Source organism: Drosophila navojoa, chromosome X (genome assembly GCF_054131105.1).
Source record: "Drosophila navojoa isolate 15081-1374.11 chromosome X, UAZ_NAV_1.0, whole genome shotgun sequence".
NCBI classification, from domain to species: domain Eukaryota; kingdom Metazoa; phylum Arthropoda; class Insecta; order Diptera; family Drosophilidae; genus Drosophila; species Drosophila navojoa.
Window position 1 is genome coordinate 13,815,434 of NC_142895.1, and position 20,882 is coordinate 13,836,315.

At 37.4% G+C, this 20,882-nt stretch overlaps 4 protein-coding genes across 7 annotated transcripts; 3 read left to right on the top strand and 1 right to left on the bottom strand.

Moving 5' to 3' along the window:
- Positions 1 to 264: 264 nt before the first annotated feature.
- On the top strand, positions 265 to 1,687 carry Vsp37A (Vacuolar protein sorting 37A). Of its 3 annotated transcripts, none has more exons than XM_030387920.2 (4): positions 265 to 418; positions 487 to 778; positions 846 to 997; positions 1,069 to 1,687. In XM_030387920.2, exons 2-4 carry the CDS (start codon positions 526 to 528, stop codon positions 1,261 to 1,263), a joined length of 600 nt encoding a protein of 199 aa, XP_030243780.1. In that variant the 5' UTR covers positions 265 to 418; positions 487 to 525; the 3' UTR covers positions 1,264 to 1,687. The 3 variants fall into 3 exon arrangements, with proteins under 3 accessions (XP_030243780.1, XP_089120043.1, XP_089120041.1); XM_089263917.1 differs by having other exon boundaries at positions 296 to 418; positions 504 to 778; XM_089263915.1 differs by having other exon boundaries at positions 320 to 446; positions 504 to 778.
- Positions 1,688 to 1,766: 79 nt separating this feature from the next.
- Positions 1,767 to 4,620, top strand: Phf7 (PHD finger protein 7). The gene is made up of 4 exons (XM_089264228.1): positions 1,767 to 2,119; positions 2,185 to 2,286; positions 2,603 to 2,997; positions 3,059 to 4,620. The coding sequence occupies exons 1-4, from the start codon at positions 2,021 to 2,023 to the stop codon at positions 4,095 to 4,097; spliced, it is 1,635 nt and encodes a 544-aa protein (XP_089120354.1). The 5' UTR covers positions 1,767 to 2,020; the 3' UTR covers positions 4,098 to 4,620.
- A 307-nt stretch (positions 4,621 to 4,927) lies between these two features.
- On the top strand, positions 4,928 to 9,372 carry Rab35 (RAS oncogene family member Rab35). Its single transcript, XM_030387918.2, has 3 exons — positions 4,928 to 6,018; positions 6,945 to 7,244; positions 7,299 to 9,372. Exons 1-3 carry the CDS (start codon positions 5,967 to 5,969, stop codon positions 7,550 to 7,552), a joined length of 606 nt encoding a protein of 201 aa, XP_030243778.1. The 5' UTR covers positions 4,928 to 5,966; the 3' UTR covers positions 7,553 to 9,372.
- aspr (asperous) lies at positions 9,256 to 20,121 on the bottom strand. Of its 2 annotated transcripts, none has more exons than XM_030387914.2 (6): positions 19,960 to 20,121; positions 15,545 to 15,653; positions 14,762 to 14,997; positions 14,570 to 14,651; positions 9,760 to 10,373; positions 9,256 to 9,667 (listed from the first exon to the last, which is right to left on the bottom strand). In XM_030387914.2, exons 1-6 carry the CDS (start codon positions 19,960 to 19,962, stop codon positions 9,458 to 9,460), a joined length of 1,254 nt encoding a protein of 417 aa, XP_030243774.1. In that variant the 5' UTR covers positions 19,963 to 20,121; the 3' UTR covers positions 9,256 to 9,457. The 2 variants fall into 2 exon arrangements, with proteins under 2 accessions (XP_030243774.1, XP_030243772.1); XM_030387912.2 differs by having other exon boundaries at positions 15,473 to 15,653.
- Between the last annotated feature and the right edge of the window lie 761 nt (positions 20,122 to 20,882).

Sequence of the window (20,882 nt, forward strand, 5' to 3'; positions counted from 1 at the left end):
GTTGTTTTACTGAATACATCTGTTTTGCCATCCACTGCCGTCATTTACCGCCAATCGTCCAGAGTAATCAGCTCTGTTTAGCCACTAAAACGAGCTCATTTATAAAAAAAAATAAACAAAACACAAAAACAATTAAATTAAATTTGATTACTTTTTTTAATTAATGTTTATATATGAAGCGTATTTATGGAGTAATTTATATATATAAACAGACTATAAATTCATATTAGTTGAACATCTGATTGGTATCCAATTTTAGAACAGGTGGCAACTCCTTCAAGCGAATGGCGATAGAATTTTGTTTTTGTTATAACATAACATACAAAAGATACAAAAACTCCATTTTCAATTTCAATTTATCAAGCGACATCTTGATGTACATACGTCTCATTTAATCGAACAACGAGGGAGTGAATATGTAATACAATTTTCTATATACAAATGGTGTAATGTAGGCCTTCACGATATTTTGATATTCCCAAACAGAAAGGAAACATTTTCAGCCATTTGCTGCCATTCTGCAAGATGCCTACTGCGCAGCAGACGTCTCAGCAGCAGCACCAACAGCAACTTAGCAACGATGAGAGCAATGGAGTTAGCCCAGAACTGAAACCTGAGGAAGATAGTATGCCAAATTTATCAACACTCTCGTTAGATGAGCTGAAGCAGCTTGATCGAGATCCCGAGTTTTTTGATGATTTCATTGAGGAAATGTCTGTGGTACAGCATTTAAATGAGGAACTTGACTCCATGATGAATCAAGTGGAAAATATATCACGTAATTAGCAGATGAAACCATACACCCTAACAGAACTCTTCCAATAAGAACGTAATCAATTTTACAGGTGAAAATGAGAGCAAGGGCACTCATTTGGTCGAATTGAAACGCCGGCTTAGTGATGATTATACGGCACTTAAGACGCTCGGTGAAAAATGCGATCTACTAAATAAGAAGTACTTAAAGAAGTCGGAAGAATATGCTCCGCAGCACATTCGAGTAAATCGTGCATAGATATTGAAATCTTAATATCTGATTTGTAATCGTTAACGTTTTTTTTTTTTATACAGGAGCTACTGCAAATAGCCGCATCGAATGCGGATGGTGATTGTGATCGACATGTCGAGCATTTTCTGAATGGTAAGATCGATGTTCAGACTTTTCTCAACACCTATCAGAGCTCCAAGAAAATTAGCGCTGAGCGCAAGGCCAAGGAGGAGCGACTGGGCAGCCAGCTAACTGCATTAGAACGTGCTGGTATATAAGGAGTAAACGAAGGAGGATAAAACTGCAATAACTTTCTCCCTCTACTTGAGCGATCACCTTACTCGTTATTGTTTTATACGATTTGGTTTATTACAAATCCGCAATATATACATACATACATACATATATGGAGATTAAGGAAATATCCGTGTATTGTAGAATTTGATCGCTTGAGATGTGTGTAAAATCTAGTTATATTTATATTTACAGAATTAGTCGTTAGTAGCAGTTAAGTCGATAGGGCAATCAAATTATGGTTAGTTGCATTTTACTATAAAATTTGTGTAATAATTATTGTATCGTACTTGTCGACTGTGTGCGACTGTCCATATAATTAATTATCCAAAAGAATGTATGTATATGCATGTACCAAGGAATTATAACGTGTATGACTTAAATATATTTACAAACATTAAAGTTTCACCTGAACTGTGTTCTGATTAAATATTAGTATGTATCTCAAGTAGAAGTAGAAATAAATAAATCAACACAAATACATTGTGCTTTATCAAAATTTACTCGTTTCTCGGCTAGCTTCTTATTTTCAATATTCTGCCGCCAAATGTCAGCTGACTTGTGTGGCAACGCTGCTTTTTATGGATCGGTAACACTGTTTCAAAAGTTAACAAACACTAAAATATTGATCAGTGTTCGTAAATAGCATAATTAATCATTTCCTTCCCGCCAATATCGCAGTTGCTGCTCAGTAGCAAGTTAACAAAAACTTGTCAAATCGGATAAAATAGATTTGTAAGTATGAAAAAATGTCTACTTTGCCGCTCAGATGCTGAAGATGAACTGCGTCTCGGCAAGCTATACATTCATGGAGACATTATCGTTCATCAAAACTGTCTAGTATGTATCGAGGAAACCCAACCAAACAAGAGTCAACATGTATTTACAAGTGCGTCCAATTACAGTATTTGAGCTCAAATCTCATTCAACGGGGCAATTCGCGCAATGGCATTCTAAACTTTACATATAAGGATATTATGGCTGAGTGGGAACGTACCAAATGTGTCGTAAGTAATTTGCAAATGTTATGCTTCAGCCGCAGTTTCGGCGAAAAGACCTTGAAAATTGTTTATGCATGCCTGTACATAGTTCTAGCGAATTGCATAGAAGAAGAAAAAGCCGCATAGTGTGCGTGTTGTCGCTGTGTGTTCGAACAAAAAATTAACATATACATACATATAACATAGCAAGCACGTATACAAATTCAAACGAGTCTTTGCGTAGTAAAGTTTTTGCTTTCACATTAGTAGCATCGTGCTGTAATAAATAATATTTTATTTAATATAAAAAAAAATTTACACGTAAATAATCTTACCATTGCAGATTTGTTGCTTTTGTCACACCGGTGGAGCAAATATTGGCTGCTGCAAAGCGGGCTGCCGCAGAAGTTTCCACACTTATTGTGGAGTAGAGAATCGTGTTCAAAATCAATTTATTGGAACATTCAAATCGTTCTGCAACATGCATGTTAACACATATAATGAAACCCCCAAAACCGATGAGCAATGTGCGATTTGCTTTGAAGACTTGTTGAAGAGGAGGGAACGATTCTGTCGCACCCAGCATATTTTTGGCAAGTGCTGCAAGAATGGCTGGTACCACAAGGACTGCTTGCAGCGCTACGCCAATTCGGCTGGTTATTTTTTCAAGTGCCCACTATGTAACGACATTACCGAATTTAAAACGGTTACCTTCTGGGGCATCTCAGTGCCGAATCGGTAAGTTTAATATGAACAATTCTCTCTCGTCAGTTTTCCATATGATTGCTCCCTGCTGCAGCGATGCATTGTGGGAGGACAATGATGCATATGCCGATCAGATGGAGATACCCACTGACTGTGTTGCCCAAAATTGCGTCAACCCGTCTGGACGCAAGGGTAACTTGCGAACTTTATTATACTGTCTATTGTGTGGCTCCAATCCGTCACACACAATGTGCACAATGATGAAGTCCGAAGACTATTGCTGTGAGGCCTGCTCCGGCGTCTTACATAAGCCAGATGAGGCCAAGCCTAACAAAGAGCATAATGATGCGGATCCATTAGAAGATTTTGTTTTCAGGGCAAACACAATAAGACTCAACCCAACCAATCAGCCTCAGACAGAGACACAGGCACCGCAGCCACAGACACTGACACTGCTCTGTGCCCAAGACACATCCGATTCCGAGGACTCCTCGGGATCTGATTCAGACTCGGAATCCGATTTCGATTGCTTTCTATCACAATTATCAAAGCAGACAAATGAGAAGGAGAACGTTGACATGGCAGGTGCAGTGCCAACCATACCACCAATACCAGCACCAGTACCAGTACTGGTATCAGCACCAGCACCAGTGCTGGTACCAGCACCACCAGTATCAGGCCCATCGCCTGGGAGCGATGGGTCACCACCACCACAACTTCGACAAATTTCAATACCAGCTACACCACAACCACAAGCACAACCCCTTAACATTAATATGATTCCGTCCATTGATGAACCGTTGCGCATGCGCAACCGTCGTCGAACAGCTCCGACCGCTCGCCGTGCTCAGGACACTGCTACTGAACCGAGGCGTTTGCGTTCACGCTCAAATAACAATCGTGGACGTCCGTCGCTATCACCCGAGGCCGTGGATCGGCGCAACAACAACGAGGAGCGCGGCTCCGCCCGTAACCGTCGTCGTACTCAAAACGATGCTGAAAATACTAATACAGGGACTTCGCGCGGACGCTCGCGCATACGCACATTTGGATCGCAGGTGCGCAGCCGTGGCCCTTCGCCACTTGATATCTCGTGTGTGGCGAATCGCACTCGCGCTCGTTCGCGCAAGTAAATTTCTGGATCAGAAGCTGGTACATTATATACCAATGAATTGATATAAAATTTTTCCTTCAAGAATGTTAAGTATTGCATAAGGCGTTGATAGTTCTGTATTCCACATATCATATGCAGGCTTTTTTTTTATAGTTAATATTATTTTGTTTTGCATGTTTTGAATATTTTTATGTTTGTATACATTAGACAGAGAAGGAGAGAGAACTGCATCTTGCTCATGTTCATAGCAGAGGTTGAGACTTGAATTACTTTAACCACTATGGAGTATAAAAATACAAATTTAAATATATATATAAGGCAGTCACCCGTCTCATAAAATTTTTTTATATTATTATTATTATTTTTTTTTTGTTTATTTATTTTTTATTTTTTGTCGTCTTCATAGTCAAAACTGAGATAAAAACTAGATATTAAGAAACATTGTGATGACGTGAATCATGTTTATCAATATGAAATACCAAAATGGAAAACTGAGATACCAAAATGGAAATATGAATATATATATATTTTTTTGACTTAAATATATTTGTTTTATTTTTTATATGGATGGTAGCTCGTTTTTAAATGTACGAGATGATAGAGTATTAAAAAGAAACTGGAATTATTTTTATAATTGAATGTATCAATTTCATTACAGCTAATCAACGGTTCATTTTCTGAAGCCATTAATTAATATTTTAATAGATATTTTAATCTTTAATGTTGATAATATCATTTTTGATAGTATTTGTATACAACGATTATGCTTCTCATAATCGATATATTTTGTGTCGAAAAGCACCACAGTTATTTGTATATCGCTCGTACCATCGATATATCTATCGATGTATTTTTTTTCTATCCGTACTCCATTCCATATATATACGTGCGTTAGTAATAGTTTACTCATAAAATGCATATAATTTAGGGATATAAATTTAATTAATTTATTAAAGGCAGTCAGCATAGCAGGTGCAAAACAAACCAAATATAATTTAAACACTAAAGTGCATATATGTGTGTGGGATTTCAAAAATCGACGTCTAATAATAATATAAAAAGAGGAGAAGCATAATTTGCTGGCATTGTGTGTGCGAAAGAGACAGGTCAACTTGCTAATTTATTGTGCGTATGCGTTGTGTTCGATGTCAGTGTGACATTAATAGTATTTGTATTATTTCTAAATATGCACAGTAGCCAGAGCCCAAAATATTCAACGTAATCAGCATTAGCAAAAGTTCTACAGCGCTTCCACCGATACACCAGCAACAGCCGAAGAAGAGAAACAGCCAACAACAATAACAACAAGTCGGCCTCTGTCTGACATTTTAATGCCGCCTCCCCAATCGAATTGCTGATAAATACATGCAAAAAGCAACACCAACATCAGTAGGAACAGCAGTCGCGTTAAGTGCTTTAACGCGAATTTAACGTAAATTAAATAACAAGTAACAAACTAAAAATCTTCGTACAACAACATTTACAACAATAGCGAGCTTATCACACGCACACGCCCGCAGCAGCAGCAGCAGCAGCAGCAGACGCAGAAGCAGCAGCAGTCGCAAGCAAGAACAACAGTTTATCATATTTAAGCGACCGGCGGCGGCAGCAGTGGCAGCAGCAGCCATCGTCAGCGCTGCGAGTGCGAGCGAGAGGCAGACGCGTACGACAACGTATATGTGTGCGGGTGTGTCTGTCTGTATGTGTGTGTGTGGGAGCAAGGCGCAGGCAAGGCAAAGAGAAACACCAACAACAAACAGCAGAAAGCAGTAACAACCGCAGCAGCAGCAGAACACAATTTTTTCCACAAAATTTTTGCATTGTTCAACTTGAACGCCAGCGTCAACCTTAACGCCGACTAACTGTAAATTACAACAGCAGCTCCAAAATGGCACGCCACTTTGATCATATGTTCAAGTTGCTTATAATTGGCGACAGCGGTAAGTGCAAATGCAAATACATACATACATACTTCCATACACATGCAAGCTGCTTCAATACAATCACACACACACACAACATACATATATTTTGCACATACAACAAGCTCGCATGCTTGTTTTTCACCTGCCCAATAGTGCAACAACAACGGTATAAATAGAAACAAACCATTAAAAAGCAAAAATAAAAAATAGAAAACATGCATATGCCTGCATGGCTTGTGCTCAATTCCATTTATGTATTTTCGGCATGTGTATTATTTTTTTTCGGTTGATTTCCTTGTTTGTGTTTTCTGTTTGGGTTAATCTGCGCCCAATCAGCTGTTCGTTTGTTCTATCTCCTTCTCTGTCTGTTGTTCCCTCAATGTGTAAGGTAAAACAACTTAGAAATCTGCTTAGCTGCTTCTAAATACATTAATTACTCATCTGTCTCATCCCGCCTTCCTCTCTTTCCCGCTCGCTCTCACTGCCACACTTTCGCCTTAGACTCCAAAACATTTTTATCGATGTAAATAAGGTTAAATCGATAAGAAAAGACATCAATAAATATTTGTTACGCAGTTGACTTACCTTTAATTAATAAATTTTTAAATAACATTTGTTTAATTTATTATTAATTGTATTCTTGAGTTGCATTTGCACCAATGTCGCCGTTTAATGCGAACTTTTATAAACACATCGCAAAGCAAGCCCTAAGGGCGTTTGGCGAATCGGCAATTGTAATTAGAGAGCTGCCAAACGATTTGTTGTTGTATAAACAGAATACCTTAACTATTGTTGCACACACTTGCACATGTAAACAAATGCATGTACATATGTATATATATATATATATGTATGTAATATATATTTACATAGATGCACATGTATGTGCACTCTAGCTCTTTCAATCGATCAATTTTACAATAGTCTGTTGTTTATTTCAGGTGTGGGCAAATCATCGCTCCTCATACGGTTCTCAGATGACACATTCTCGGGCAGTTATATAACGACAATTGGCGTCGACTTCAAAATACGTACCGTCGAGATCAATGGCCTGCGCGTCAAGCTCCAGATCTGGGATACCGCTGGCCAGGAGCGCTTCCGTACCATTACCAGCACCTATTATCGTGGCACGCACGGCGTCATCATTGTTTATGATGTCACGAATGGTGACTCCTTTGCGAATGTACGTCGCTGGCTGGAGGAGATTCAGAACAATTGCGACGTGGTCAACAAAGTATTAGGTGAGTAGCTAGTGGAAGTACGATCGAAGCAAGTTTTAATAATAATGATTTCAGTGGGCAATAAGAATGATGATCCGGATCGTAAGGTGGTCATAACGGAGGATGCGCAACGTTTTGCGCGGCAAATGGATATTGAGCTGTTCGAGACATCCGCCAAAGACAACCTCAATGTGGAGGATATGTTTCTGTCCATAACGCGACAGGTGTTGGATCATAAGCTGCGTACCGCCTCCGATGAACAGCAAAAGGATCGAATCATAATAAAACAGAACAAGAACAAGGGGAAATCTAACAAATGTTGCAGTTGAAAGCGATGGAGCAGCAGCGGCAGCAGCAGCAGCAGCACTAGTAGCGATAGCATGTTGACGAGGATACGTCGTGGGGGCGCGTAGTACAGGTTCATATGGCACACACACACATACACAACTTAAACATTGTTAGACAAACATATGTAGTTTACACACAAACACACACGAGACAATTTTTTTTGTTTTTTTTTTTGTTTTAATTTTTATAGATGCCTCAGAGCCATTAAAAGTGTAAAGCGCAATTAATTGTATTTAGCAATTTATATACATATTATACAGATACATGCATATATATATGTATACTTATATATATATATAGTATATATGTGTATATGTATTTATAAATATATACATATATGTATAAATTTAAAGTAAACAAGAAAACAAAAAATCAAATTGCATATTTATACAAGAAAATATATATATAAATATATATATAAGCAAAAAGTAAAAAAAAAAAACCAAGTAAAATTGTATTTACAATAATAACGAGAAATCAAACAATAAGTGGGAATGTGCAGCTGACACATTGAGAACAAATTTAATATATGGTTTTAAATATGGTTTATCCATCGCTGGCATTCGTCATGGAAACTTGAAATACTACAATTTTAGTATATATCAAAAGAAATATTGTTAAATTTGAAAGCAGATTGTATTTTTGCACACTTGCAACTATTTTTCTACAGTTCAGTTAGGCTGATCCTAACCTGCCTATGATCATATTGAGATCGTATATACATACATACATAGCTGATAACTTCCACATTTTTGCTAATCGACTTCCAAATAACTCAGTTCACTATTCATTTAGTTAATTAATTACAATGAGCGATTCATTTAATATTCGTGACTGTACATTAATTTGCAAATTATTTACGAATTGCCAATTAGATATGAAACTGATATATAATTTTTTGTATATGAACGTATTTTATATATACATATATATATATTTATATAGACTCAACAAAAATCGAAAATCTTATACATATTTGTTGTGTTACAACACCAAATATAATTATTTAATGGGCAAACTTTTAGAAAGTGCATAGTTAATTACTTCAAATATATATATGTGTATGTGTATATTTACCAATGTATATATGTATATGTAGTACTTGACTAGGGTTAGTTATATACATATATATATATATATATATATATATATATATATATATATATATATATATATATATATACATATATATATATATATATATAAATATATATATATATATGGATATATTCATATGTATTCATGCATGCATGCCGTATTAAGAGGACACAAGAGAAAAATGATATGAGCATTATTAAATAATAAAATTTATTTTAATTAAAAAAAAAAATATTCCAGTGTCGTTATGTATTTGTATATTTTTTTATTAGTTATATATTTTGATGCACTGTTTTTAAAGTGAAATTTACAACATGTGGCAACGTCAATATTAATGCGATATATTTGTAGTCTATCGATAACATAAGCCAGCCCTACTTGCGTATCGAATGTGTGTTGACATTGGGCGCCACATTTGAATTTTCTTTGCCACAGAGCTTTTGTAAGTTCTCATTAAAGCACAGGCAAAGACTTTCTGTATCTTTAACTAGAATGATTGGTTCTGTATTTTGAGTCTTGTAAGCGAATGTTTGATATGCCTGTAATCATCATATTTAAACTTTACTATTCGAAGCATAATGTACACTTTTTGTTTGTTTATTATTAAAATACATAAATATGTAGCTCATTTTATTGCAGTGTAAGTCGAAAGTTGTCAGTGAATTAAGTGCATTAAATAAAGATTTCGTTTATTGGAGGCCGACTTCTGAAAACAGTGTGTAAAGCGTGTGTTGGCAGGCAGTGCGGTCGGCGTTCTCCAACCACTCAGATGGTTGGGTGGGGTCACATTAGTGGTATTTGGCCACTGGGAAGGTGCGCGTCTGGCGGCAGGAGACGAGCGCATCCCCTGTCTGTCCTTGTGGACAGCGGCAGACCGCAAGATGTGCCTTCGCCTGGCAGCTGGCGCCGGTGGCGCACTTGCCAATGCACGGATCGACGCACTGGTAGTTGATGCAGGCCCTGTGGTCCGGGCACTCGTTGTTGCTGAGGCACTCGCCCTGTGCGGAACACAAAATAAAACATACATATATACATATAAATATACATATATAATAGTTATTGGGCCAGTGATTGGCGGCTATTGACTTACACGTGAGCAATGGGAGAGCGGATTGCCGGTGTGGCCAGGCAGGCAGTTGCAGACGGGTCGCTCGCGTCCGGTGTTGTCGTGGCCGGGCACACAGATGGCATTGGTGCCGCACGGATTCGGCTCGCAGAGATCCTCCTTGGTGAAGGGGCGACAGCGCACAAAGGGATCGCCGGTCATGTCGCGCGGACAGCTGCAGACGGGCGTCAAGCCGCGCAGATTGCAATCGGCACCAATGCCGCAGGCGCCGTCGCAGGTGTTCTTGCAGATGCCATAGAAACAGGCCGGCCGGCCAGCCGGACAGTCCGAATCGCCATAGCATTCCGGCCGGCATTCCGTATACGGGCTACCAATATAGCCCTTGGGGCATTCGCACACTGCCCGGTGATTCGATACCGACTTGCAATTGGCGCCGATGCCGCATTGGCCGCACGAGGGCACGCACTTGAAATTGCTGCACATATCGCGTCCGCCACAATCGCTATCTCGCTCGCACTCGTGGCGACAGCCGCTCAACGGATTGCCCAGGTAGCCATGCAGACAGGAACAGGTGGGCACGCCATTAATAATCTCGCATTTGGTGTTAATACCACACGGGCTCGGATGACACTGCTCCTCTGCAAAGAAGTGCAAGATTTGTGAATTTTCGGTTGGAGGGATATGTATAGGGTAATATATGCGGATAGTTTGTTGAAGCTGTGCCATTTCAAGGATATGAACTAAAATTCTATGAGAAATTCTAACTAAATTCTTTTAATTAACTTGAAAGTTATTTAAAATTCAATCGTCTGGTATTCATCCGATAGTTATATTTGAGCAGCTGTTTAAGTTATCGATAGCCTCTAGCATTTTGAATATCCAATAGGATTTGCTAATTGGATCGGCCATCGATCCAATCCAATAAGATTTCCCTTCCTTTTCCATTGCCATTTCTTCTGTTTATATAGCCAATAAGATTTAATACTTGAATTGGTCTTTTATTGGATTTTCTCTAGCTAATGCTAATATATAAAGTGAAAATTGACTTTAAAAATAAATTTAAAAACAAATTCAATGTCTGTTAACTTTAAAAGTAAAGTTTTTGCAAATCATTGAAATTGAATAATTGATTTATTTTTATGAATATATGTATGTATTTAAATGTATGTTTGTTTGTCAGCATCGACAGCATTTAAATAAATTTCCAATTAGCATGAAAATGTATTTGAAATCTGATTTATTAGCATGTACAATTAGCATTTGGCTTGAGCCCATAAATCGAGGGTGTGGAAATATATGAACATATAAATGAATAATATAACACATATACATACATACATGTATGTACATATTAAATATTATGTAAATCATATTTACATATATATAGATTGGCCATTTGGTGAACTCTGAATAGTTTAGTTAGCGGCTGTTGGGGTCATTTCGGCTAGATGAAGCTGAAATGTGGGGAGCTGGAGCCACAAAGGAGCAGTTGGTAGTTGGAGCACTAAGGGGGGAGGGGGGGGTTGGCTGGGGATACGCGTTGCGTATCAAATTGAGGAATTCTATAAATAAATATAAGCATTTGGCTCTTAGTTGACTTTTTCTTAGCCATTGCAGCGATTATGGCACAACTTTTGTCATGGCTACAAATACCAATTTAGAAACTTGCCTCCATTATAATCATAATCATCATCATCAATGAATGGCATCGCATACAAAGAGAGAGAGAGAGAGAGAGAGAGAGAGAGAGAGTGAGCGAGTGAGTGATAGAGAGGGGCAGGGATAGAGAACAAAAACGAACTGAGCGCTTAAGAAACTAAGAAACAGAAAATTTCAACTGGCTACGCATTCGGCAAGGAACGGAACGGAACGGAACGCAACGGCAAGGAACGGAAAGGAAAGGAAAAAGCAAATTATAAGTAAAAATTATGCGCATAAATGAGCTTTGACTACTTATGTAGTATTTGAACAGGGTCAGAAATGTGCGGCAATGGCCCCAATGCCGATTTATTCAGTGCCATTTCAAGTGGGACGCAGCCTAACTAAAACTCCTGCTCGTACACTCACTCTCACTCTCTCTCTCCCTCCCCCTACCTCACCCTCTTCCACTCCTTCAGCAACAATTATTTGCGCTTTGTTGCTGTCCTTAAGTGCGTGTGAGGATAAGTGCGAGGTGTGTGCCGGGCGCGTGGAGCGGCTATCCTTAAGGGGTCAATGCCGGGGACCCACAGACCTGTACATGAATAACATGACCCTGCATAAATCACACAATAACCAAACAATAGCAGCACCATCATGCCATCACCAAAACAGACTAAAACAATAACATTACATTTTCGATAGACGACCAATATTATACTCTATGAGAGGAGAGCGAGCGGGGAAAGGTATAAGCTCATTAGACATGAGTCCTCAGGCAGTATGCACATAGGTCAGCTATAACCTCTAGGCCCATAAAGCTTTCTCTATTTGCAGGCTGCATCGCTGCCAAGTGGTTATCGATAAGCACAATTATCGTTAAGTGAGTTCGTTGTCCTAAAGTATAGGCTTTAATGTTAATAATCATATATGTACATACATATATCTATATATAGCTTAGTTTCATAGTGCTAGTCCTCGATAAGTGTAGCTATCGATTGGCATTAACCATACTTATCGCTTAGCTATAAGCTATCCTGGAAATGCAAATCAAGTATTTTTAGGATGAGCTCAAATTCAGTTCAGAAATATTTCAAATAGCGTTATAAGCTATCGATATCGCATATCGATAATTATCGGTATGTGTATCGAGCACTGCTATCGATTTTGAATAGCATACAATTTGTAGTATTTACTGTCTGCTTACTGCAACGAATTGTATTCAATAATAGTTATCGATCTATAAATATATATGTATGTGTGTTATCGATTATGAGTAGGTCTGCAATTTGTCATGCTTGATTTCAACAGACGTGAATTATGAAAATGGCTAATTTTCTATCTAACCGATAGACGTTTAAGGTAAAACTTTGAATGAATCTGGAATGCAATCGATTGCTGCAAATCGATTATCGAATCGAAGTCAATCCGGTTCACTGAAGTACCTTGTACTTGCTCAAACAGATTTCACATGGAATTTTAATGGTAAATAGCCTCAAGTCAGTGACTAACTTGTGACTGACGGGTAGATACTCTGTAATTTCAATATACATATGTATATATATTTTACGTATCTCTGCTGTCACCTGTGCTCAAAGTGCTTCGCCATTCGGCTATGCCCCAATGGCTGACTGTTAGGCTAGCTGCCGCTTTAAACGAGTATCGACTTGGACTCGCTTCTGGTTTGCTACGGTGTTTCGCCTTCGCCTACTTGGCCTGTCCTTGATCTTGACAATTACGTAACAAAATACCCAGCTAATTACCATAATGTTACAAAGAGCAAGTGCGTCTCGTATTGGGCGTACATTGTTGTTGTTGTTGTTGTTATTGTTGTTGTTGTCATTGTTTTCGTATTGTATTCAGCGCAAATATTATGCATGGCAGTAAATCAACCTACATACGAATGTTTATATACATATATATTGCGACCTAGCCCCAAAGAAGGTAATTTTTGGTCAAAACCAGTTGATTGACTTTTCAACAATTAACAACAATGTCAATAATAATAATAACTATATATTGTTGTTGATATGGATATATGTATGTATGTGTGGAAGGTATCGATTCAACTATTTCTGGGCTTGGCTGGGATTTGAACACGGATTTGCTTATGACATATATATGTAAATATTTTTGGTATAGTTATTTAGTTAGTTTAAGAGGTAGGCATGGCATATTGCTATAGCCTGACTGGATTATCCAGTTAATATTGTATATATAGAGTGTGAACAGTTTGTCCCTGGACAAGTTTTGCCATGCCAGGCTTAGAGCTATAGAAGTTATTCCAAGGCAGCTTGGACAATTGTATTGCCATAGACATTTTCCCGAATCAGCTAAGATAAGCTATATTCAGCTATTTGGTGCTGATGCAGTGCTATAAAAATCTATCCTCAAGATATGCTGGATCTTGGGGTAAAATAAATGTATTAATGAGCTAAATATCTGGATAAACAATTATCTCATTATGAGTATATATTCTAGATATAGCTCTAACTGAATTTACTTTACTCGTAAATCTATATATATATATGTATATCTCACTTAGACATTCACCTAGATATAAGTCTTACTACGATATATACCCTTTGTAGGCACGGTCTGTAGCTCTATGTAGATGTATTTTAAATTAACTTCTGCTCAGATTAAATCTATCCTCAAGATCTGCTGGATCTTGGGGTAAAATAAATGTATTTATGAGCACAAAAGTTAAAATTCTGGATATACATATATCTCATTATAGATATACATATATTCTAGATATAGTTCTAACTGAATTTACTTTGCTCGAAAATCTAGATATCTGTATCTCACTTGGACATTCACCTAGATATAAGTCCTACTATGATCTATACCCTTTGTTGGCAAGCTCTGTAGCTCTAAATAGATGTATTTTAAATTAACTTCTGATCAGATTAAGTTGCCTAGAAAGCAGTAAAAATGATCATCTATACAAATTTATTCCCAATAACAGCTCTAACTTGTATAGCTCCATAAAATATATATTAATCAGATAAATGTATATAGACTATTATAAGACTTTTATCTGTGACAAATTCCAAGTCTGCAACTCTCTCTAAAACCAATATGCTCGCTTCACTTAATGAGCGAGTATTGTGGAAGTGGCATCGGCTTGCCTTAGTGCAAATGTCTGTGAAACAGTTGAGATCTGCTGGGATGCGAATTCGAGTGCTCTTACCTGGATCGTTCAGGTGGCAGGCGGTGTAGGGATCGCCATTGTAGCCAGCTGGGCAGCTGCAGACGGCAACGTGATTTCTGGCCTAAGGGATGACGGTGGACGGAAGAATGCGGCAGAGTTGAAAAACAATTTGTGGCTGAGCTAAATGGCTAAATGGCAATGGATGCATTGGCCATGGGTGGCCGCACTCACCTCACAGTTGGAGCCAATGCCGCAGGCGCCGACACAGGGGTTAACGCAACGATTATCCTTGCACTGGAGGTCGCCGCGGCAGTCGACGTTGTCCAGGCATTCGCCGCGATTGCAGTGCGTAAGCGGATTACCGCTATAGCCGGGCGGGCAGGAGCAGACCGGACGGCCGCCGGCAGCCTCCTGGCAAATGGCATTCACGCCGCACGGACTGCCACTGCAGCCATAGGTCTGGGCAGCTAAAGTAGGGGGCGGATGGGCGGACCGAGTGAGGGGGAGAAGGTGGGGTTGGAGTAAAAAAAGGTGTGGAGCATTGCATAAAGGTGTCTCTTGGTGCATTGTGATATGCTAATTTACACTAAGCGATTAACTATGGATGGATGTACATAGTATGCAAGTGAGGTCAGTGTGTGTGTGTGTGTGTGTGTGTGTGCGTGCGTGAGAGAGTGAGAGGGCTATAGAGGAAGTGAGTGTGCGAGTGTTGTTAATCAATGTTACTCATTGGGTAAAACTCTCTTCTATATTAGATATATCTTATATCTCTATATAACTCTAGTTCATCTACAGTTGTTACACACACATATATACATATACATACATATATACATATGCATATATATAGCTTATAGTTGGGTCAGTAGTTGGTGCTGTTCGGTTAGCATGGACACAAGACTTGTGCTCTATAGAATTTAGAATTTGTTGCTTTTTAAATACCACGAGTGTAGACCGGATCTTGATAGATAACGCGCTGCAGGGAACGGCCATCGCCGTAGGTGTAATACGTACGATATGAGCAGTTGACACAGCGCTTCTCTAGCTTTTTGCCAACTGTACTCGGGCAGAGCAGGGCCAGTAGTAGCAATGCCACGCCCAGTAGCTGAGATGGCTGTGGGAGCTGTGGAAGAGATGGAGAGAGAGAGAGAGAGAGGGGGGGGCGAGGAAGAGAGGGGAGAGATATGTATAATAAAAATTCAAATTAATTTTAAATATTTGACTATATTCTACATTTATTTACTCGAATCGCTTGTATAGTCGACTAGCACATACTCTATAAATATAGTATCTTGTATTATTTTATATATATATTATATCATATATGTATATATTAAGTTATAGCAGTGTCTCTCTCTAGTCAAAACCAAAGTTAAAGTTGAATCATGCTTTATGCGCACTCATCTAACGCGATTCGAAACGCTTTACAAATGCCAAACGTGCGAGGCGGTGCGTCATGGGATTCACTAGAACTAACTAAATTCACTTAAAAACATAAAAAAAAAAAAAACATAGAAGATCGATGCTGAAATACCCTCGACTCCAAAGAACTGGCATAAAATAGATTTATTGTCAAGAGATTATTAGAAATTTAAACTGCTCTCTTCACAGAAGTATGAATAGATATGTAAGCGCTATCTATTTATTGCTTACGATTGCATATAGCTTTTATGGCATATGTGTCTAGGGAGCAAAAGTTAAGAAATAGTTAAGCTACACAAATTCAATTTATGGGTCATTTCTATTCTTCTTGTAAAGGCTGACCAGAAAATGAATTGCTATAATAGAAGCATGATGCGAGATATTACCTGAATTGCTATAATACTGAGATAAGATTGATAATATTGAGATATTACGTTCACTTTATAATATTTGTAAGTTGTATTCATGCCGTTAAAAATGATATAGTTAACTTTAAATTAGATTCAATAGCGTAAAGCAATATATATACATATATAAGATTATAAATTGATTTCTACGAATTTTATTTTATTTGAATTGTCAGAATATTGATTTGTGATAGTGAGAATTTTGATGGCAATATTTATTGAATATTACAAAAATGTAATTTATTCGATAGTTTCATAATTGTTGCTTAAATATAGCTATCGAATTTAGTATGAATCGTGCTGGATCAAGCTAAAGTCCTATAAAGATTAAAAACTCCAACAGAATTTATAGTTATATAAGACAAATTGATTTGTATAGCATATGTTATATATGTATGTATGATAAATGTATATACACATATATACATATATATATGTACATACACTCATGATGAAAATAATAGATACACCAAATTTTTTTTTAGAAATTCTGTCATAACTAATTAATTTTTGATATTTTTGAAAAAAATTTGATGGTAACTTTAAGGAAACCATCTGGCAATATGATTCATGCAAAAAAATTTTTTGTATTTTCCCGTAAATTTTTTTTAGTCACAATTCATTGAAAAGAGCTTGCTGAAAATAATAGGTACACTCGATCTCTTCAGTCTGGAAAAAAATTTTAACCAAAGAAAAACGTCTTCTATTGTTATATAATATTAAGTAGTCTTCATAGAGATGTTATAAGTAAAAAAAAAAATCAATATCATATGTAGATGGGTCGGAATATTCATTGTTCTAGTGAGGAACGCAGAATTGCTAAAAACCTTATAAGGAGTGGCAAATCTTTGAGGGAAATCGCCAAACTGATGAACAGATCTCTTAATTTTGCTATAAGGGTGCAAAATAAAAAAGAAACACGTGGATGTTCATCAAAAACCACAGCAGAACTGGACAGATGCATTACAAGAATTGCAGAATCTGACCCTTTCAAATCTTCAAGGGTCAATGCATCCGAAATAGATAATATTATTGATGCTTATTGATAGTCTCGACTATCTATCATTTAAACTTAGTGCTTTATCAAATATCAAGAAATTTATCATTGATGACCAAACGTGTGCTTCAGTCCGAGTACCCAATAGAAGAGAGTATATACTCTACATACATATATAAAGTGAAGGCGTCATCGTGTGCTCAAACACGATTAAACGTTTCGTCTTCGTTTGTTGTTTTTTTTTTCGCTGGGCCACTGGAAATCGATTGAAACTTTTGCGCTTGGCCAGCAGCTGTGCTGCCAATTTTGGTAGCTGGCAAACGGGGATGGATGGCTGACTATTGTGCTGTGGCCTATATTGAAATGTCATCGAGATACTAGTTCTATTTGTAGCAGCTGATCATTGCTTGGCGCATGACACATTTCGTGAAACGCGTTCGATTTCAGCTTAAATATGAATCAAATCACTTTAGGCCAGATTATGCAAATTGGCAGCTGGTTGACGGAATCGCTTTTGGCCCGTTTGGGCATGTACATACATATATACGGCAGCTGCCACAAGGTCGCATTGCCAAAGAGTGGGGGCGTTCGCTAATAATACAAATTGAAGGAGATATCTCAAATGTTTGTATCATATATCATATATAGATATGTACATATATACATATATATATTTATCTATGTATGTATCTTTATTTCTATGGAACTTTAGCTGATCTCAGCTGGCTGACAAATGTCATTTGAGCTAATTAGCTCATAAGCCGATGTGACATGATAGATTAGCCTAGTTTAGTGCCTAGTCTATATAGAGCCTAAGCGATCTTGGGTAATTCGTTAACTGAAACAAGAGTTTCAGAGCTAATTCCTAAAAGCTGGCATAAATTAGAGTTTCTATAGCAGTTCCCTGAGTGAAATAGATACGTAAGTGCGATTGCTAACAAATCTTTGCAGTTTACCTAACCAGAGTGTAAATAGGAATTATAAATTTATTCTCGCACTTCGCGTTCAGCTTCGGTTATTGTTCAGGCTTTACAGCTTCTTGTGTATACTTGGAACTGCTCATTATGAATAATATCCATTTGTGAGTTGAGAGTGTTACAAACTTCCATATAAGTCTACAAATGGTAGTAAAGAGCTGCCGTAGTAGGCAATTGAGCAATCATCGCGTCATACTCAAACTCAATGCCCCTATTTGCTTATTAGGAGCCCTAAGCCCATTGAAAGTATCAAGCTTTTGATCAAGTGTATGTAACTGGCAGTGAAGAGATTGAGCTCTGTAAGCTATGGAATGAATATGATATGTGGTTCTATCTCGATCGTTATCTCTATCAGCATCGTCTGTCTACAAAGACTCGAATATGTGTATCTATGTACATAGTTTATGACGAAATATTACTGATATATAAGTGAAATGTAATATCGATATTAATCGATTTCAAGGAATGAAAGTCAAGTTATCAGATGCCATAATTCATCCATTTTCTCGAAATCGATAAGAATCGATATGAAATTTGATTATATTTCAATAATATTTCGTATTATAAGTATAACCACCGATCGGAAGTATGGGAGTTGGTGGATAAAGACGAGTAACTAATAGACTAGCGAATAAAAAGAAATGAAATTCATTTGTGGAGAAACGGATGAAGAATAAGAGCATAAACATTTTAGTTGATTCTCTTAGTCTAGGTCTATAAGAAAGAAATAGAAGGAAGGCCCCATCATACTTGGAATATACATATATACTGCATGAATAACTCTCGTATACCTAACATAAAAATCCCATAAAAGTCTTATAAAACAACTGGAATGGCATGGGCTACTGAGTATTTACTAGTGGACACTCCCAGCTAGAGCATACACACCTATTATACGATGACATGATATGAAATGAAAAATTGAAAAATAAATTGTTGAAGAATTGTTAAATATTCTCATTAGCCCACTAAAACATTTCTACCTAGGCCTAAAGGGAGAGAGAGAGATCTAGAGTCATATTACTTTATATAAATAAACAAAAATAAAAAAAAAGGAAAATTAAGCTCAAGACTAGAAAACTCTAAAGAGCACATCTGGCACCATCATACGACTTTTACAGTAAATATTATAGTAAATTGAAAATTCTAAGCAATTCTCTAGCCGATTTCACATAGAACACAGCAAACCAATTGAAATATGATAATTTCCTAGACTCATCCGATTCATGTCGAACTAATTACTTTGCTTAGTCAATATGCCTCGACTGAGAGTCGGACTTATTGGCATTTTGCCTATTGTGCCGGAAGTAAACACTTCAAATAGAACTCGAGCCGAGGGATTTTCCAGTGACGCCGACTTTGAATATATATATTTTTTTTTTTTGTTTTCGTTTTATTTATTTATTATTTTCTGTTGTTGTTATTGTCGTTGAATATATATTGCTCACGTAGCGTACTTAATGCATTTTTTATGTCTTGTCTTTGTGTTTTATTTAAAACAAAAAAAAATTGAGAAAAAATACGAAAAAAATAAACAAAATAGAACAAAAATGAAAACAACTTCATTATTTTGAAGCGTTTTGTTTACATTGAATCGCTGTCTCCACTTGGCCCTTGGGCACTCACCATTTTCTAGCTAAAGTTCTTAAGAACAACGAAAGAATTGATATCAATTATATATATACGTATATGTATATTTGATTAGTTTTTAAGTATTATTTAATAAAGAATATTATGTGAAATATTTATGCCACTCGAAGCGTTAAATTTGAACTGAAGCGTCTGCTAGACGGACCTGGGCTATTTATAAGTCTGTCCAGGCCAGGCAAACGCCTCCGTCTCCAGCTCAGCTTCAGTACGAGTCTCTCTCTCTCTCTCTCTCTCTCTGTCTCTCTCATTCTCCAAAAAGGCCGCTGAGAACAGCTGAGAATTGAGACAATGTTGGCGTCATCCAGACGTCAGCCAGCGACTCAGTTGACTTGACAAACTTGGGCCTCTGTTTGCCGCAGTCGGAACTGCTTTTTATTGTCGTTCTGTTTGGCTATTGATGCGCATTCATGCTGCGACAGGGGTATATTGGTTGGAGCATACCCCCAAAGTGCCACTCCATAATACCTTTAGAGAGTTGTCTGATTTGAGATTGGCTACAAAATTCAACAAGTTCTTTGAAGGTATGGCTATGGGCTAGAAAGCTAGCTCTGTAGTCTTTTGGAGGTGTGGCATATTAGCTAAAGAGCTGTAAGTCCTTTGTGTCAAGAATTCTCTGTTCAATAAATTTAGAGTTAAGATCATCTCTATAAATATACCCATAAATTATAGGGATCTGCTATACGGTTTTCTTTGTATTTATTGCCTAAAATTCCTGCAAGTTCCTTGAAAGCGTAGAACTCTGACTAACGAAACTCTATTTGCCACAGTTGAGAACCTCTCCACAAATAAGCCCATGGATTATTATCTTCCATAACATTAGCAAAATTTAGCTATTTTTGGCGGGTATTTTGCAGTCAGTCACATCCCATTGAGACGCTTTATTGTTGCTCTGAGCTTTA

Bases quoted from the DNA above. Each gene is read 5' to 3' on its own strand.
- Vsp37A (XM_089263915.1), top strand. The intron at 779-845 runs GTAATTAGCAGA...TCAATTTTACAG, and splicing joins TCAAGTGGAAAATATATCAC to GTGAAAATGAGAGCAAGGGC. The intron at 998-1,068 runs GTAAATCGTGCA...TTTTTTATACAG, and splicing joins ATGCTCCGCAGCACATTCGA to GAGCTACTGCAAATAGCCGC.
- Phf7 (XM_089264228.1), top strand. From the start codon at position 2,021: ATGAAAAAATGTCTACTTTGCCGCTCAGATGCTGAAGATGAACTGCGT. The intron at 2,120-2,184 runs GTATGTATCGAG...GTCCAATTACAG, and splicing joins TCGTTCATCAAAACTGTCTA to TATTTGAGCTCAAATCTCAT. The intron at 2,287-2,602 runs GTAAGTAATTTG...TTACCATTGCAG, and splicing joins GGGAACGTACCAAATGTGTC to ATTTGTTGCTTTTGTCACAC.
- Rab35 (XM_030387918.2), top strand. From the start codon at position 5,967: ATGGCACGCCACTTTGATCATATGTTCAAGTTGCTTATAATTGGCGAC. The intron at 6,019-6,944 runs GTAAGTGCAAAT...TGTTTATTTCAG, and splicing joins GCTTATAATTGGCGACAGCG to GTGTGGGCAAATCATCGCTC. The intron at 7,245-7,298 runs GTGAGTAGCTAG...TAATGATTTCAG, and splicing joins CGTGGTCAACAAAGTATTAG to TGGGCAATAAGAATGATGAT.
- aspr (XM_030387912.2), bottom strand. The intron at 14,652-14,761 runs GTGAGTGCGGCC...GTCATCCCTTAG, and splicing joins GCATTGGCTCCAACTGTGAG to GCCAGAAATCACGTTGCCGT. The intron at 10,374-14,569 runs GTAAGAGCACTC...ACTTCTTTGCAG, and splicing joins CTGCCACCTGAACGATCCAG to AGGAGCAGTGTCATCCGAGC.